Source organism: Tauraco erythrolophus, chromosome 16, assembly GCF_009769465.1.
Source record: "Tauraco erythrolophus isolate bTauEry1 chromosome 16, bTauEry1.pri, whole genome shotgun sequence".
Lineage (NCBI taxonomy): Eukaryota > Metazoa > Chordata > Aves > Musophagiformes > Musophagidae > Tauraco > Tauraco erythrolophus.
In genome coordinates this window covers 8,921,231-8,940,124 of record NC_141480.1, presented here as the reverse complement: position 1 = coordinate 8,940,124, position 18,894 = coordinate 8,921,231, and the positions used below count along the sequence as shown (strand labels likewise).

Genomic DNA, 18,894 nt, shown 5'->3' with positions numbered 1-18,894 from the left:
TCATTTTATCTTGGCACCTGGTTGATCCCAACCCTAATACCAAACAGAAGTTGCTGCCTGAAAGTAAAATTATTAATTGTAAACCACATCCCTTCAGTCTCTGAATGTGCAGTCCATTAACCTTCATATGGGCTTACACTTGCACTCAAACAGCAGTTTCTTCTTAGGATTGTGTTAAATTTCAGTGCATTGCATACAGGATTGCTAGAGGAGTTGAGGGGGTTGGTGGTTTGCTTTTTAAAACCTAAAACTTAAGACTTGTTATTCTGCTTAGAAATTCTTAATATCGACACTTACATTGTGGCTTGCATGGAACAGAAAAAGAATTTCCATTCATTTGTGGTCTAATGGCACAGTTGGGAGAGAGTTTACATTAGGCAATTTTTTTAAGATCCCTTTGAATAACAAATAAAATACAAGAACGTGCATTTTCATAGACAGAAACCTTCCATGTAACTCCTCTCCATTACAAATAAGCAACTGCTCTTATTACATATGGGATCGTACTCACATTATTTGTTGAAGTGTGTGTGTGTATCTTGGGGACAACAGCTCAGCTCCAGTCTTTGTTTTAAAGACAACATAAAATCACGTGAAACTGTACTGAAAAATGGCAGTCCAGTGTCTGGAGACCTGCACATGTGGCAAGATGGCTGCATTCATGTATGTGTAAAGACTACCCTTATTCAGTTCTATCCAAAATTATGTCCTTTCCGGGTGTATTGGAGCGGGAACCCCATAATACATCACCTTAGGTATTTTTATTCTAATATGTGAGCAAAGCCAATAGGATTGAGCACTCTGTGACACAGTTCTTTTCATCACTAGGATACCAAAATACCACCTCTGTTAAGTATTTAATAGAATATAAAATATATCAAAACTCAATTGAAGGGGAAGGAAATTGTCATAGTAATTTACATCTCAGTATCAGAGATCTATCTCAGTCTTTTCTTTCTTTTTCTTTCTTTTTTCTGCTAGATCTTTAAAATTTGTGCACTTTTATTTTTGGGGAAAGTAGATAAAACTAATGTCTGTTCTGAAATATGTATTAATTCTTAACAGTAGAGAAATAAAATTAATTTCATGCATATGTTCTTTTATGCACAAATGCCCCCAAATTTAAGGAACAACTTATTTTGTGTTACTTTCTTCTTTACTTAGTTAACTTCATACACAAAGGTGTTTGTGTACTTTGGAGTTACCACAGTTCCATGGAATTTTAAGATCCTGGATTAGAACTACTATCCTCAATCAAAACTGAAACTTCTCCTCCCCAATTCTTATGAGAAATGAGATTAGAGCCTTTTTTTGTTTATATACATATGTGTATGTTTTTTTATGTATAAAAATAAAAGCACATTGAGAATAGGTATTTCTACTTCAAATTGAGCCTTCCTATATTTCAAACAGAACTATGGCATCTTCCATATTACAGTGTGTTTGAATCTTTCATCAGTTTGGTTCTTTGCTGTAGTAAGCCTTTTTTCTTTTTTTCTTTCTTTTCTAAAGCAGCATTTGGAAATGGTGTTGAGGTGTATTACCAGCTGGTCCTGCTAAATAACCTCTTTGTTGACCTGGGAAGACAGATGGAAAGGGTTCATTTGTAGTAACAGATCTCACATGGGAATCTTTGAGGATAGCTCATGTTGAGAAGATTAGCACTGTCCTTCACGTGCAGGTCACTTGTTATGACCACTGTTCCTTGCAGCACAGGGTGTGGGAACATTTCCAGTGTCAGGCAAGGCACAGGGAAAGGGTCAAACGCAGCCTTTGATCTATCCTGTGAAGGAACTGGCAGGAAGTTGCGAATTCAGGGAACTTGGAATTTGCTTATCTATGTATTTTCAGGTGCAGAGATGTGGAAGAAGGTTGGTGAGGCTTGGAGGGTTACACATGACTAAAGTAACACAATTTGTACGTGAGGGGGGCGGTTGGTTGCTATAAAGGAGCAATCTGTTTGAGAAGACATAGAATCTGTGGTTAGACCTGCTGGAAGTAATGTTTTAGCATTGCTTTAATCTTATCTGGTGATACCTTTCTTCAGAGAGTTACTGCATTCAGCTTCAGCTCTTACACCTCTCTCTGGAACTCAGTTTAATTTTAAAACAGGCAATAGAAATGGGGGAAAAGTTGATTAACTGAAAAAATCAAGGGGTTATTTTGAGTTGGAACCCATTTCTGTTTCTAAAATTCTATTAATCCATAGATACTTCGTCAAACAGCCCAGGGATACTGGGCGTAGTATGATAGGATCGACTTTTTTTTTTTGAGGATGTAGTCGAGAGTGTCATCAGTTGCTCATATTGCATGTAAAACCCTCAAACCATTAACCTGGTCTGAACTCTGTAAGGACACATGTGATTGAAAAAAATTATTTGAAAATGTTCATTGTAGTAGGCAGAGTAAACATGATCAGAGCAGTTTTTTAGCTTGGTATTTCACTGGCTTCTCTTACCCTTTTTCCTCCTCAGGTTGCAGTCAGTATAAAACTTTTATAGAAACATGTGTAAGAAGCTTATTAGAACACTTCAGAATTTGCATTGAAGAAATTTCTTACCTTTGTGTGAAATCTTTTCCTCCTTGAAAAGGTGGTAAAAAGATTGTAGTAGTGCTATATTTCTGAAAATTCAGAGAGTGTCCTTGCATTCCCTTCGTGTGTTTCATATCATGTGCTACACGCTCAGCAAGAAAAGACATTTCCCCTTGGAAGAGCGGTCGCCTTCCTGGCAATGTCTGCAGTAGAATAACATTAAAAGAAATACAAGTACACATGTATTAGAAAGTGAATGGTTCCTTTTATTACTGCTAGCCATTTATTAAAAAGGAGATGGTTCTGGTTTAATTAACCCAGTTGAGAGTAGCAGATGGGGCAGAATGTCTTGCAGCGATAAGACAATTCAGAAATGGCACCAGATGTTGGAAGCTGTCCCTGGTGGTGTTTGAGTGCAGCACAGATGTTCCAGTCCCACCTGGCTAGTTCCTAAGCACTGCAGGCTAAGCAGCTGTGATGTAACCTATATAATGTACGCATAACACTAAAAGCAAAATAATTGAACTGCTGCAGCTTCTTCTAAGGGTGGGGCTGCTTGGAGGTGAAATCTTTGAGGACAAACAAATAAGGTCAGCTTCTTAGCGTTCTCAGGTCAGTGGAATACCTACTTAAAAGCAATAGCGAGGATAATTCGATGGTTTTCTTTTTGTAAACTGGGGGGGGTTTGTTTATTTAAAAAAAAGCAAAAACAGCTTTCCAGTATGGGAATCTTTCTTCTGTTTTCATATCTTGGCTGTATTTTTTTAGTGAAAACTTATTACTATGCTGTAGTCAGAAGTTAATAATTTATGTGCTGTACACAAATGTCTGGTTGGAAAACTTAATGTTCCTGCCATAGAAAGGAAGCAAACTTATAAAAAAATGAACACAATGCAAGCTCTGTCCTTGAAATCCCAATTCAAGATCATTGCAGAATCATTCATGCTTTAAGTAACACACAAACTAAATATAAGGCAATGTGTAATTTTTCATAGTAAGCATAAGAAATTAACTTTTTTATACTAAGAGTGTTTGGCTTTTATATATTATATTCCCAAGGTTTTGATTTTACAAACTGCCAGACTAGTAGCATCCCTCACTAATTAAAACCTTGTTAACCTTTTTAATCTCTCTAAATTTATTTTTACAGATAGCAAAAACTTGTGTCTTTTAGGCCTTCCTTAGGAAAACAAAATTGCAAGATCTGCAAGGCAGTTGGAAATAATCTAGTTTACTGTTGCTCAGGCTTGTATAATTGTAGTATAGTGATGAACAGGAAAAACAGTGCTGACTTCGGGAGCAGAATTAATAAATCCGTCTTGCCAAATGCAGAACAGCTTTTCTTCATAAATCCCGCATGCAGTTGTTGCAATGGATCTTTGAACAATCTTGTAACAGCATTTGGCTTCCTTCTGTTTCTAGGTGGATCAACTGACCCATTTGGAGGATTTGCTGATTTTAGTTCAGCTGCTGCTTCAGCAAGTTTCCCATCATCACAAGGTAGGATTAATTTGCAGTTTGAAATGCTGTTTAAGGGCAGAAATAGGGGAAGAGATGCCACGTGGCATTACTGAAAGTCACTTCCCTTTCCAGGGCAAACCGTGTTTATGTAACTGGACCACAAGTGCTATACTGAGTAAGGAAGATACCTACTATGTGGCACAGCATGTTCTCATTGGACTTGAAACTTTTCGTGAACTTCAATTAGTAGGAGTTACGAATATATCTCTGTTCATCTAATAATACAATATAAGCGTATAATAAGACTTAAAACATAGCTCCAAGTCTAATTTTGAAATGCACTGAAATAAGATGTGACTTCTGGAGTGAAAAACTAATAAACTAAAACTGAAATAAACAAATGTGGGTCTAATTGCTGGCCGAAGGGTGCTCGCTAAATAAAAGAAGAGCCCAGCGCATCCCACTTCTGCCGTTGTGGGCAAAGAGCTATTTGAATTCGAGTTCTGCAGTGATGAATGCTTCAAGATGACAGTATTTGTGTGTCCAAAATGATAGGAAAATTGGCTGTAGTGATAGGACCATTCAGATTATTAATCATCATAGTCTTCCAGTGTTTTATGTAAGGTTATTCAACTATTTTATTTGCAATAAAAAAGCAGTCATTTTTCTAATACATCAACTAACAGTTTGCAAGCTTTTCAGATACAGGTAGGTATTAATGATTTTTTAAAAAATGTTAGCTGCTCTGGTGGGATAAAGAGACTTGCATGAAGTGCTTGATAGTCTGGTTTGCTTGCTTGTGATAATGCTGTGATATGAGATGTTGTTAGAAGGGTTTTATGCTGCTGTTTATGGTTTCTGGACATGTGCAGAGGTTTCAGACTGGTCTCAAGAACTTCAATGATATGGACAGGGCAGTAAATTAAATGGGTAAGTTGAACAAAACCAAAAGATGAGATCATGTTCAATGGAAAATAGCTGCCCACCTGTGACAAAAAAAAGAGCCCCTAAAGATGTCCTCAGCTCCCACTCATCTCCTAAGATTAAAAAAAAAAAGTTTGTAATTGTTTAGAAAGACGCAATTCTGTTGGCCATGTCAGATGGCATAATGAGGGGAGTCGAAGACAGGCTATTTCCAAGCCTCCAGTGATGTCTGGGTTACTACTGGAAGGCCTTGTATGTCGGAAGGGAATTTAGTAATGTCTTCCATACACAGTACAGCCTTGCCAAGGGCTTCTGAAGTTGCATATATGCATTTGTGGAATGAAGCCAACCAACACCTCATTTTCACTTGGCTAAAAACCAATTTGTTACAGTCCCTTTCCCTTTTAGGAGAAGCCTAGTAAATAAGATATCTAGATCTTTCTTCAGTCGGGCAGGAACAAGTCCCTGCCAGTCACAAGAGCAAGATTTTAGTAATGCTTGTTGGGACAGCACTGGGTTTTGCCCTTGCCTGGTTGCGTGGCATGCGATTTAGAGCTGTCATGAGGCCATACGGTTGGCTCAGTGCATGTGCAGTTATTTTGCATGCAAAGATAAAAGCTATTATGTAGACATGGCCACTGTCTGAAAAACGTTTTCCTTAAAATTGGACAGAAAAAAAAATAAACCAGGAAGCTACCTAATGTAATCAACTCCCTTCTTGTGGAGCGTTTTTAGGAGCCTACAGTGCTACCCAGACAGGACAGTGCTGCAAACATCGAGTGGAGGGAGCTGGCTGGCTGTCTTCTGTGAAGTCAGTTTGGGCAGTAGTGGTGTTTGTGACTGAGGGTTCTCAGCCAGGGTGTAGGATTAAGTCAAGAATGAGAAAAGAGCAGAGAGGTTGATGAGCAAACCTACCTGCGAGCTAGCTTTTAGTCAGCATGTTTGTATCTCTCTCTTTATTTTGCTGTGTTAGGAAAACTGTACTGAGCACGGATTAGTTAATACACCTTTAATGTGTTTGGCAAGAAATAACTGCTCTATTTTTTTTTTTCAGGCTTTCTTAGTCAAAACCAAGTTGTTTTGCAAACACAAAGCCGCCTACTATGCAAATAATTTGTGTGTTAATACAGTCTAAATTGATACAATCCTTTATCTGCATTAACATGATTAATCTATTCCAATCACCATTATGCAAGGGACAAGGAGTCCTGTGAAATGATTAATCATTCCTGAACAGCGTAAGCCCCTCTAGAAATCTTTTTCTCCTTGATTAATCATCTTTGAAGTTCCACTGAAGGGGCAAAACCTTATCCCTTTTACCCCCACTTCCATTATTGGTGCTCAGTGCACAGGTCTGAACATAGAAGGAGCACACTCAGCATTTACTTATCTATCAGGAATATTTAAAGTAGGTTTTAATATTTAATATGTAATACTAATTGAAACATTCTAGTATAGCCCCTCTTTGTGAGAGAGATCAAAGCAAATGTTCTAGTGAGGCCCTAAGCTAATGAATATTTGTCCGCTTTGTGCACTGAAGTTGTTGGCAATACTTGGATTTTGTGAACAGATTTACTCTCTTACTGTTCTTTAAATTCTAATGTGTTGTTGAAGATGACTGAAGATTGGAGGCCTGTGCTGATAAATATTTACTCGGAGTGTAAAAGACTACTGCAGTTACCTTTTGAGTGGGTAGAATACAGTTTCAGAAAATTGCTATGGATGGCCATTGTAGAACCAGGCATTGCGTACATTAGGAATTGGGAACTGGCTCTGGATTCATCTACCCCAGCTTTATGTGTTTGAGTCTTCATTTGCTCATCTAAAGAAATTCAAGGGATAATTTAACTGTTCATTAGAACTCAAAGTTAATTTCATATGGCAATGACATTGCTTGCGACTTAGCTGAAATAATAAAAGTATATCAGTGACATAATCAAAAAGCTGACCTGTACAATGGCCCAAACTTGGAACAAGATTCACTGTGTAGCCATGAAAGCTGTTTAAGTGGTGTTGCTTTATTTTCAGCATCTCCTGTAGATGTTTTTGTAAGCTTTTCTTCCCCTATCGCTCCCATGAAGTAACCCTTTTCTTGTTAATGGAAAAACGTGTTTTTAAGGGAGATAACATCTCCCATTTGACTGAAAGGTTATGACATTCTCAGTTCATTGGTCTGTGTCTCTGGACATGTGTGATCCTAAAATAGGTACCCTTGCAGTTGTACACAAACAGCTTACACTGTTAGGCTCTTCATAGTAAGATACAGAGCATGCTGGAAGTTGCTGTGTTTTGATTTAAATGCTTATCTACAAAAACCCTGGTGTATTGAAATGAAACAGTTTAAGTGATGAACTAAGAGTTCAGCAAAGCTGCTGCTGAGAGAGTTGCTGGATCCAAGATTGAATTTCTGCTTCAAGCTAAGGTATTTAGTTTAGGAATAAAATTTAGAAAACATAATGTGTTTTACACGAGCACTTCATGGGACAGGAAGAAATTATTCCTTATCACCTCAAATAAGAATTCCCTGGAAACCTGCTTTCAGAGTTCTGGTTTTGATTCCCCTCAGCATTGTTTTATACAAAGAGCTACTAATTGTATATAACCAAATTTTGAAGTAGTAGTTGTCTTTGTTTTATCATGATGGAATTTGCTTTATCAAGTGGCTCGTTCCTCACAGTTGTTCTCTTAGCAAATACCAGAGTGCTGAGTTAAAAAGCTGAACAATATTATCGAAGTTCTAGGTGTTGTTTTGACTAGGGCCTCCGGTTGACCCATAAGTTATCTTTCAGTTGTATTTCAACTAAAGAAAACCTGTCCCTACTTGTCTGGCATCCACAGGTGACATGTTATCAAATGTCTTTCTACTTTCGGTGCATGGGTGTTTCATATTTCCTTTGCTACCTTGTTAAAATTGTTGGAATATTCATGAGAGGGAATGATGTCCAGATGGAGGTTCTACCTGCAGATGTTAATCTGGACGGACACAGATCAGCTCTCATTTGTTTCAGTTCATGGAATATGGCATTTTCTCAGTGCCTTTCTCTAAGGCTTTTGCCTTTTTTTTCTCTGTCTTCCACCCGCACTGTTGCCTTTTCTTCAGGTACAGCAACAAGTGGAAATGGAGACTTCGGTGACTGGAGTGCCTTCAACCAAGCTTCTCCTTGTCCCAGTGCGTCTTCTGGAGAGCTCTTCAGCAGCACGACACAGCAGCCAGCTATGGAGGTCTTCAGTAGCTCACAGCCAGCTTCTGGCCAGCCTCCAACTGCTTCAAATTCTACTGATCTTTTTGATTTGATGGGCCCCTCTCAGACAACGATGACCTCTTCACAAAGTATGAATTTCTCTATGATGAGCTCCAGTGCTGTAGGCATCAGTTTACCCATGTCAAGGTCACAGGTATGCTGCTACTTTTTACAATTTGCTAATGACTTTCCTCAATTAATCTTTTGTCTTCTCCGTAATCACAACTTCGAAATCAAATCCATTCCACTTGTGGAGTCCATACGTAGTCACTCAGATATTGTGATCAGCATTTTGTAAGAAACTTTTGTCCAAAAAATGGTTGAATAGCCTCCTAAAAAGAAAAGATGTCAAATGTTCTGGAAAAGCCTCCAATTTTATAAGTGAGTATTCTCTGAGAAGGTCTTCAGCATTCTATGAAGTGTGGCTGCTTTGTTGGGGAAGATGAGGTTGCTGGCCATCCTCCACAGCAGGTTATAGGTTTGCAGCCTCAAGTAGATGGAGGTGAGGACTGGTGTGTTCTCCAGAACACAGAAGTGCCTGCTTCAGTGGAGAGTGACTGTCTTTGGAAACTGTAACAGGTCAACTTGGTGTTAAGCGGAAAAAAAACAGTATCTTTAAGTTCAAAACTTGACTGCAGATATCACTGTCATTCCACATACTGATATGGGAGCTTGATCTTAGCCTGAAAAATACTCTTTTAATCCATTCTAATGGCATAACAGCACATGGCAATTCTGCTTTGGAAGAGCTGAAGTTCATGGCTAAATTCTCATCGGCTTTTTATTGTATTCTGTGGAAAAATTAACACTTGTTTAGTCCTGACGTCTGTTGGTTTCAAGCGGATCCTAACAAACTTTTCTTTTTCAGCCTCTGCAAAGTGTGAACACTATGATGCCGAAGCCTAATCCTCTTTATAATGCAAGCACAGAGATGGTCCAGAAGAATGCAAGCAAAACTCTACCCTCAACTTGGTCAGATCCCAGTGTAAATATCAGTTTGGACAATTTAGTACCTGGGATGCAGCCTTCCAAACCCCAGCAGCCATCACTGAATACCATGATGCAGCAGCAAAGTAAGTGGTTGTTGCACTGTTTTGCATGCACACCAAGCCCTGCATGTGTTCAGTAGGTTGTCCTTGAGCTGGAATACTCTGTCAATTACTGTTTTCCTACATTTAGTCATAAATGTTTCTTAAACTACCGCGATGCTTCTGACACAAGCAGTATTTTCCAAACGGAGACTGATGTGCTAGGAAGCTGGTATCTGTGCATGGTTTCACTGTGGAGTTTGCAGCATTGCTGTGTCTTGATTTCAGGCTTCCTAATCTCTAGAACTTTGCTAGAATATGCATAGTAGCACGCATTGTCTAAAATGCTACTTAAAACTTTTATAAAAAAGTTTTCTGAGTCTTCACACAGAAAACAGGGAAACAAGTGAACTAGCTATGGTTTTGACCATCATATCTTTGTTCACAGCAGCTACCACAAGTTTCTTAAAATAGGTAAGCACCTTGAGCATCAGATTCTGATCACTGATTTTTGCATCCTGTTCTCTTTTTTGCAGATATGCAACAACCTATGAATGTCATGACTCAAAACTTTGCAGCTGTGAACCTCAATCCTCAGCCTAACATGATGCCTGTTCGGCCCCAGACAAGCCCATTGATGGGAGGGACCATTCCTGTGGGGATGGGAATGCCCGGTGTGATGTCAGGTACGATGGGAATGACCTCCGTGGGACCCACGCCTATGATGAACCAGGGAATGATGGGAATGAACATGAGCACGGGAGCGCCAGCTATAGGAATGGGTTTGACGGGCACAATAGGAATGGGGGTACCCAATATCGCTATGACCTCTCTGACTCTTGGGACTGTACAACCCAAGCAAGATGCCTTTGCAAACTTTGCCAATTTTAGCAAATAAAGATTGTAAAGTAAATAAATAAAATGAAATAAAATAAATGGGCAGACTGAATGAAGGATTTTTAGCTGCACAAATATAGCTGGGGAAGGGATGGAAAACACTGATCAATACGTTTTTTTTTTTTCTTTATCAGTTAAAGTGTCTACATAAAGAACCAAAAGCTATTTTCTAAATGTTGAAATAACTAGTGTTCAAATTCTGGAGAGGTGAAAGGTTCTTCTAAGGAATGTGTTAGATGATTTTGCAAAATAATTTGTATTGAGACCATCAAAAAACCTTTCCTACATAGAAGAACCAATTTTAACTTTGAGACTTGATGGAAGACTGGAATGGGGGTTGGGTAAAAATGTTTGAATCTAATTTTATACTTTTCCTTTTTTTTCTTGAAGAGCTTGACTTTCTTTTCCCCCTCTCCCTGATCGCTTTGTCATAATTGGATCATTCCTTTTACTACCACTGAGTCCACAATTGAAGTCACTCCAGTACTATGATCGTTTTTTTATAAAAATATATATTTTTGTCCAAAAATGGCTTACATATGTGATTATGGCTAATTCAAAGGGACCTGGAATGTATATATACTTTTGCTAATGTTCCAGCTACACTGCTGTATTACCCAAATTTTTATTGTAAAAATCTCCTCTCAGCAATCTGGTGATCAATAGATTTTTGGGGTCTTAACATGCTTCTGTTTGTATAACTGTGCAAGTCTGGGAGAAGCTTTATCTAAGACTGCTGGAAGGTTTCCTTGCAGAAAACTCCAGAGAATGCACTTTCTTGCAGTTCTTTTACAGTGGCAGTTAGCATCCTTTGTACCACCAATATCCCTATGGAGCCACTGGTTTATGGCATCGGCAGCAGTCAAAAGGCAAAAATATTTGTTTTTTTGTGTCATTACAAAAAAAAACCCCATGGTGAATTACACTTAAGTTATGTAAATCTATAACCCTACCTAATCCAACAGCATTGGATCTTAGCTTTTATACCACATTTGATGATTCTTTTGTGTAAATATGGCATTAGCAGCTGTGGAATCCAATAGAGGAGTAAAAATTATATATATATATTAATAAAGGAAACCTGTAGCAGTCAAAGATTTTACTGATTTACCGAAAACAAAAGAATGAGTTAAGGTTTTGGGGATTTGTGTTTTTCCTTCTGTGATTCTGCATTTAAGTTCACATGAATCATGATTCTAGAATCTGGAATACAAAAGCATTATTATAATCACAAGCTGGGAATATTGTTAAGAATAAGCACTATACTATAGGTATGAGATTTATTGCCTCCCTTTTCTTATGTTGGATTTCTTTTTTATTATTAAATTGATAAAACTTTGTTTCCATTGTATTCATAATGTTCTGTTATACATAACATTAAAATGTTCATTAAAATCAATGTTGGGCTGCTTTTCCTTTCATTCCATTTGACGTTTATGAGAGCATTTGGGAAAAAAAATAATTATAATTTGGGCAAAGTAATTTTTATAAATAATTTAAAATTGTTTAATGACTTCTTATCTGAAGCCTTTCCTATCCGGCTCTACTGTTAGGAATTAAAAATGAAGCAGGCAAGATATCCTGACCCGCTCCAGCCTTGCTAATGCTCCATCTACAACATTTCTAATTAGGCAGAAATTCATGTACTTCAGCTAAGTGGTAATGAAAAGTGATTCATTTGCTGAATAAGAGATGAGAGTGAGTGTAATTAGCTGACTGCGGTTTTTAATCTTTCAACAATTCAATGTGTTTAAATTAGTTTCAAAGAATAGGAGCTTTCAAGTGTTGTTACATCAAAGTAATCAAGGCAGCCTTTAACGGCTGAGTAGGAGAGATCGCTCTGGTTCCTGTTCTGAAACCTTTAAACTTATTTGGAATAATCATCTTCAAAACCTTGAGTTCTAACAGATGGGCAGATTCAAACTGGTTCAATATATGCAAAATTGTGGTGGGAAGAAAGCAAGTTCCTGGGGTGGTAGATGAGTGGCAAAGGAAACTAAACCTGTAGTCCATGTTTGCTGTCTTAGTCGTGCCAAAGGGGCGCAGTGCTTCCACATAGTCTTCAGAAGATGTTCTGATGAGAAGGGCGAGTCTGTTGATAGTGCTGCCTTTTCAAGGTAAGTTTAGGTGGTTAAATAGTCAGCTTCGAGTTGAAACATTGTGTCCTTGTTTAGCTTTCTCACATCTCTTCAGAGGAACCAGTGATTTAGCTTGTAATGAAGAGGTTAATTACAATGATGCACATTTGTCAGGGATTAGAATAACTCCAGTGGAAAACATCTGGTCAGTGGATCCAGTGGATCTTTGTGGTTGTGTCCATTGTATGTTAATCAAGGGTACCTGGGCTTACGGAGCAGTTATGGTAGGGGCAGTGAATCAGTTTAGTACTACATGCTGGTCATCTTATGGATCAATATCCTACTTATGAAGACGGTTGTACAGAGTGTGGAAATAAGTTTTTGTTTTGGTTTTTTTAGCCAGCCAGAATGTTTTCAGGTGGATGAGAACCAAGTCCTTTGAAGCAAAATAAACATCAGAAGGGAAAACCCCGAAAGGTTCCTTCAGAACATGGAGCAGGTGCATCCTCATACATCTTCATCCTGCAGGGATGAGAGCCTGCCTGTTTTATCCCACTCTCCCCCAGTTAAAGGACACGGATCATAGGTAGCAGTGCTTAGTAGAATATGGTTTACATCTTTAGATACAGACTGACTATAAAGTGGGTTATGTTTGCTTAAAACAATATTGAACTTGTTTAAGATGGATATCATAAAATGTCTTCTTCTCTGATAGTTCAGGTATGAGCAAAATAATATGCTGAAAATAGAAGTTATTTTTCTAGGAGAAAATACAAATGAGCTACTGAGCGAACGGTGACAGATCTACCGTTTATCAGCTGCTCCCTACTGTAACTTGAATATAAGTTGTGCTACTATGTTGGTATAACTCCTGTCTTCATTTTTAAAGCCAGGTCCAGCTGTAACTGTGAACTGTCCCGAAGCCTGTGTCTGGCTGCGTGTGCACCACACAGCACCTGACTCCGCCGTGTGCTATCATACTGGCATGTATCTGGCTTTCCCCTGCTGCCCCTTGGCAAAAATCTGACTTCCTTGCTCTTTCTCCAGACTATTCACAAGTTGTACTCTAAATATCTTAATAAGCACTTTTTTAATTTTTTTTTATCATAAGCAGTGTCCAAAGTGCTCCACGTGTAAACCCCAGACTGTAAGCCTTGTGACCGTTGCCAGCATAGCTGCGTGATGGTTTCATACCAAGCTGAAAAGCAGCAACTGTCATGGGAGTTTGGAACCTACAGGGAGCAGACAGAGGGAATTAACTGGTCATCTGGGTGTAAGAGGTAGCCTTTACCACCTCTGCATTCTGGAGCTTCTAAAGATATTATAGAAATTCAGTTAAAATTAGTGAAATCCTCTATAAAGGATATCCATACTTCAGAAGAGAGAAAGGGGCATCAGAATCCATCCCTGTGTGCGTATTTATGGAATAATTGGAAAAAATACATCTTGATGTGTACAAAGGAGTAATAAATTCCAGCCCAGGTGCAAGTTCACTGGTAACTGGAGCATCCACCATGTTCTACAAAAGAAATTATATTCAAAACAGGGAAACAAGGGTATTTATAGCAGCATCTGTTTCAGCTCTGTGTGTCAGCTAAGAACCGTCTGACACGGCTTCGGGGGGGAGGGATTTATCAATGAAGTGTTTACATAATGCAGGCAGGCATTGTGTGCTCAAGGTGATATCAACTATAACAGGATAACAAATATCTAAAGACACTTTTATTCTCAGAGGCCTTTGCTCCAGGAGTCACTCTACAAAATTGCCTCCACGTTCCTCCGTGCATGACTGTAAACACTTTTACAGCATATGACGTTTTATAGTACCATCACTTGGTTCTGATTAAAGCCTTTAATGGGGATGTGGTGGGGGGGGGGTAATTTTTTTTCTTCTCCCCCCCTTCCCCCAAGTTTTATTCCAAGCCGTCACTGACTAAATAGAGAATTATTTTGGGCAAACTCACAGAGTTTGCACACACATTGAAACTCTTTGTTTTAAGCGAAATATTTGACTGCAAAGGATGCTTTTTTTGGTGAGTACTCAGAACTGTCAGCACAGTGAAAAATTGCTTATTGTACAGCTCCGGATACTTGCTGACAGATTTGACTGGCAAAAACTGAAAGTATGAATGAGGGAATTAGAAACTAAATACTAAATACCTGTAAGCTTCCAATTATTCCCCCCAAGCTCTGCCCACAGCACAGGAACAGTAAGTTGCCCTCTTCTTATATGGGTAACTGGAGCCCAGCTCCATCCTGGGGCGGAAGCAGCGCTGTGCTGCCGGCTCCTCAGGGGCCGTCACTGCGGGATGAGATGGACCGACCGGCTGTGCCGTTCGTCCTCATCAGCCAGAAACACAAAATCAGCGTGAACGTTTTTCCCCAAACCACTTGGACCTGGCTTAACGTTTTCAATGTTTCAGTGGGAGAAGGGCTTCCTGGGGTAGGGGTGGGGTGGGAAGATAGTGGTTGTTCTTGCTGTGCTGTTAAGCCCTTCTTTTTGGGTCTGCTTTTAGCACTTTGATGAAACAAAGAAGAAAGGAAAAAATAGTAAGTTGCAAAGACAAGTAGGTGAGCCTGGTTAATGTTGTGAGACTGAAAGGACAGCCTGTGGAATTTGTAAGTCAATCTGTACAGCTTGTTCAATGAGCTGGTTACAGTTTTATCTGGCTGGGATGCTGGGGAAGTTTGCTTCTCCATGTAAAATGACCTTTAAGAATCGAGATGTGCCTCATTTTCATTTTTTATGTGCTTCTGTGTCCACTGTTCAGATAAGGCAGGATAAGAGTTAAGAAAAATTCTGCAGAATGTGGAAAATGAAGAAAGGTGCCTTTGCAGAACTTGGTATATCCCTGGATCCCTGCAGCTGGAGGTCCTTTACTTGGAGTAATCCAGGTCTCTACATCTATGTAAGTTCTGCGTGTGTACAGCACAGCAAAGGCTCAGCTCATCTCCGTTTTCAAAAATGTCTTTACTCCTCACAAATGTGCAGATTTTTTTTTTAAATCATGCCATAAGCTACTGGTTCAGTAATTAACTGGTTCTTTAATAGAGCTACAATTACTTTGTTTCATGATAAGGGGGGAAAAAAAAGAATGCATTCTGAGACAGAGCTACTTTCGACATCTGGGAGCCTCCTAACAGCTGGCTATCTAATGAATATGCATCTGCTTAAGAGGCTGTAGGCCATTAATAAACCAATAGATATAAAACAGAAACAATCTTTGTCAGCTTCAGATGAGATTGGGTGCAATGTGCTGTGAAGTGTCACTGTCACATTGAATTGAGCTGGGGAGGTTCACGGTCGCTCCGCGGTGGCCCCGTGGCAGGGCTGCGCTCACCAAGCTTCACAGGTGCTTCCTGCCCTTTCTTGCCTCCTTGTTTCTCCTGGTACCAGTTCTGTTTGAGGCACTGGTGGCCTTGTATTTGCAACTCCAGCTAGTCTCTCTTTTTCTGGTTTGACAGAGGAGGATGTGGTTTTTCCTACACAAATGATTTGAGGAACACAGGAATCGATCATGTGAATAAATCGACTGGGGAGAAGCTACAGGAACATGATAAAAATGCACCTATTTGACGGAGACCTGGGGCTTTGTAAGGAGACTGAGACACCCCCTGAGTCGTGTTGTACAACAGGATTGTTGTAGGGTGAAATAAACACTCTTAAAAAGAGTGACAATGACCTCATCTGACTGTATAAATACCTCTGACCCCTTAAGAGCTGGATTTGTGCTTGTTCCAAGGTGTGCAGCATCATGTGTTGTCCCAACCTGTAGCAACATTCAGTACCTTATATTTATATCACTCTGCAGCTTTATTTCCTGTGGCAGCTCCCACAAAATGTGAAGTGGATTTAGCATTATTTTAGGCATCCTTTGTGCACAGCTGTCTAACTCAGTCCAGGGTAGTCTAGTATGTTCTTCTTTTCAATGGACAGTCATGCTGACCAGTAGCCTCTTGAAGCAGTGATAATTATTTTGATGAGAAATTTTAACGAGGTAGAATTTTCCTAAGAGAAAAACTGATTTCATCTTAAGCCAGAAGAAAGGTACAAGTCACTGTCAACTGTTGAATCCACATCTGCAGGCTTCCCTGGGACAGAGGTAGAAGTAGCTTTTATTTTTGCTTCTGGTGAACTGGAGTAGCGGTCCTGTGCCTCCCCTGGACTCTGCTTTAGAGCCAGACTTCAACCATATACATTTTAGTTCCCAGGAAACTGTGTAAATCGAGATTTGGAACTGTTCTCTTTGCAACTCGGTTGTAAAGGACAGTCTTACATTTAGCAGAAAGATCACTTCAGTGTTAAGCTTTTTGCCCTCTGATTTACAGGTTTTAGTTATGAGAAAATGGAAGCAAGAAAAGTTAAAAAGGGAAGATGAGTGCTCTGTAATTACTGCAGATCTTTTCTAGCAGCTTCTCAAGAGAGAAAACTATTGCACTCCATATCATCACGTTGATATAATTTAAGCCAAAATCTGTTAAAAAGATTGACTTAATTCCTAGTTTTACCCCTAATTACTAAGTTTTAAAACAGAAGATTATTCAAAGTCTGTTTCAGAGTTGCAGCCACACTGGTGACAAATTTAACTGCTCAGGCTTCAGGTTTTACATCAAGGGTTGGTGTAAACTGGCGGCGTAAACCTCTGCCCTACAGACAAGCATGTTTGTGGGTTTCGCAGCGTTACAATTTTCCATTCTTGCTTCAGATGCAAGCACTGCCGCACTTTGGATGCTCCTGCTGTGTCTCCAGGCAGCAGCAAGCGCTCGTCCATGCTGAGCGGAGCAGGCAGGTCACTGGTGAGCACCCGGCCTGCCCTCCCCGAGAGCCCTGCCTTCCACCCCAGCAGGAGCAGAACTAAGGTGTTGGGGTTTTATCTTTTCTGAGACAGACAAAAGAGCAAGCTGTAAAGGAGGGCTGTCCTTTGAAATACTTGAACTTTTCAAGGTCACTTGTGGAGCTTTTATCAACCAGAAAGCTAAATTGATACAAAAAGCGTCTGTAATGAACCAAGCGTATCTCGAACCCTGTCCCTTCAGCTGAATACGAATTATCTAGGAAGGTGCTTCAGCAGCCACGTTCACAGAGTTCAGCATCCCTGTGAACCTTGATAAAGTAAGCAGAGAAGCCACTACTGTTGTGGTCTGGCATCTATCAATTTCTTGTCTTTTTTCTGTAATTGATTTATTAATTATAGCATCTTAATGATCTATTTAAAATAAATAAACCATTTACACCATTTCAAAGGTATTTTGTGATGTTCAGCTGATATTAAAATAGCACCAGCCTTATGTGCTTTTTCAGCAAGTGACCTAATTAGTTAATAAAGTAATTGAATATTAAAAAGGATGTTGCAAGTGATTAAAATTTAAGAGCCTTCAGAACATTATTAAAGCTATAAATCATACATCACTGTTTTAATTTGCATAGCTACAGAATTACTAATGGTCCCACATGCATAAGCTACTTGGCAATTAGTCTTTTAACAAACTGTTGGTGATACTATGAGGTTATCAAAATCTTTCCCCATTTTTGATTTGCAAACAAAACCCAGGATCAGAGAACACTAAGGGTTAAATTCCTAAAAGCCAGGAAATTTGGTTCTTTCATGTATCTCTGTGCCCTCACCACTGTTCACCCTTGTCCCTCACCCTTCCAGCCAGGAGACCACATCCTCCTGAGTCCAACCGAGGTGTAAAAAGGAGAGGAGGAGGAAGCATCTGCTTCCACCTTGAGCTTCCTAAACTGGCTTCCGGCTGATTTTCCAGCCCAGTCCGATGCATGGGAACCTCCCTACCTGGTGCTGGGACATTCTCCATGTTTGTCTCATACATACGACTGTCACTGCACCACTTTCCTTCCCCATCACCTGGACTCCAGGACAGAGCAGAGAGCCAAAGAGAGCGCCGCTGACCGCAGGCAGTCATACTTGATCTTTGTCCCGTGGATGTTGTCTTTGAGCTGTAGGAAAGAGCCGAAACAGCTGCTTGTCATCTTCTTCCTATGCTGGGGCTTACAGCACATGGGAAACCTCAAGTATCTGCAAACACAAAAGGGTTTGGAAAAACATCACTGATCTGGAGCGCCCTGCTCTGCCTGCACCACTGGGTGCAGCCCTGCGTTGGAGGCCTGGGCTGCTGCAGGCAGGAGGCGAGACAGGATGACAGTTTTCGACTTAATTAGAGACAAAACGCTTCGGCCAGATGAGCTGCCCTGGTCTCCCCTCTCACCAGCAGCCAGCATCTCTGCAGCGATGGTTCCTGGCCTCGGGAATGCCGTCCAGCAGGGCACGGTCCAGCGCGCAGGCAGAGCACGGGTCTCTCTCCAGCTTTAGGACTCGCAGCCTGGCAAGAGAAACGATGGTGCCGCGGGCGCAGCCAGCCATGTGGAGGGAATGATCCAGTGTGCGACGGAGCGCAACCTCGACACCAGGCAGCCGGATGGCTGGAGCGGCTGGAAGCTGGCGAGAGGGGTAATGGCCAAAGCTACGGCCGCAGCCGAGGAACCAGCACCACCTGTGTGAGCTCAGCAGCTTCTTCCCCCCCAAGCAGCGCTGCACGTGGCATTGCTGCCTCCTCCCTGCGCTGCGCAGCCCCGGGCTCCCGCGGCCCCCCAGACTTGTTTGTTTGCTCCCGCTCCAGGGACAGACTCACTCACAGTGAAGGAGGGTGCCTGAGCAGCTGCTGATTTCCCCTATTTTTCTTCGAGAGGCAGGGTCTTCTCTCAGCACCCC

The 18,894-nt window shown here is 40.4% G+C and overlaps 1 protein-coding gene across 2 annotated transcripts in view; it reads left to right on the top strand.

Moving 5' to 3' along the window:
• Nucleotides 1–11,484, top strand: part of CLINT1 (clathrin interactor 1) — a 53,218-nt gene extending 41,734 nt beyond the window's left edge. For both annotated transcript variants that reach the window (XM_086621395.1, XM_086621396.1), the window contains exons 9-12: nt 3,956–4,033; nt 8,019–8,314; nt 9,029–9,233; nt 9,725–11,484. In XM_086621395.1, coding sequence (XP_086477521.1) covers nt 3,956–4,033; nt 8,019–8,314; nt 9,029–9,233; nt 9,725–10,086 — 941 coding nt within the window. In that variant the 3' untranslated portion in view covers nt 10,087–11,484. The remainder of the gene's footprint in view (nt 1–3,955; nt 4,034–8,018; nt 8,315–9,028; nt 9,234–9,724) is intronic.
• The last annotated feature ends 7,410 nt before the right edge of the window (nt 11,485–18,894 follow it).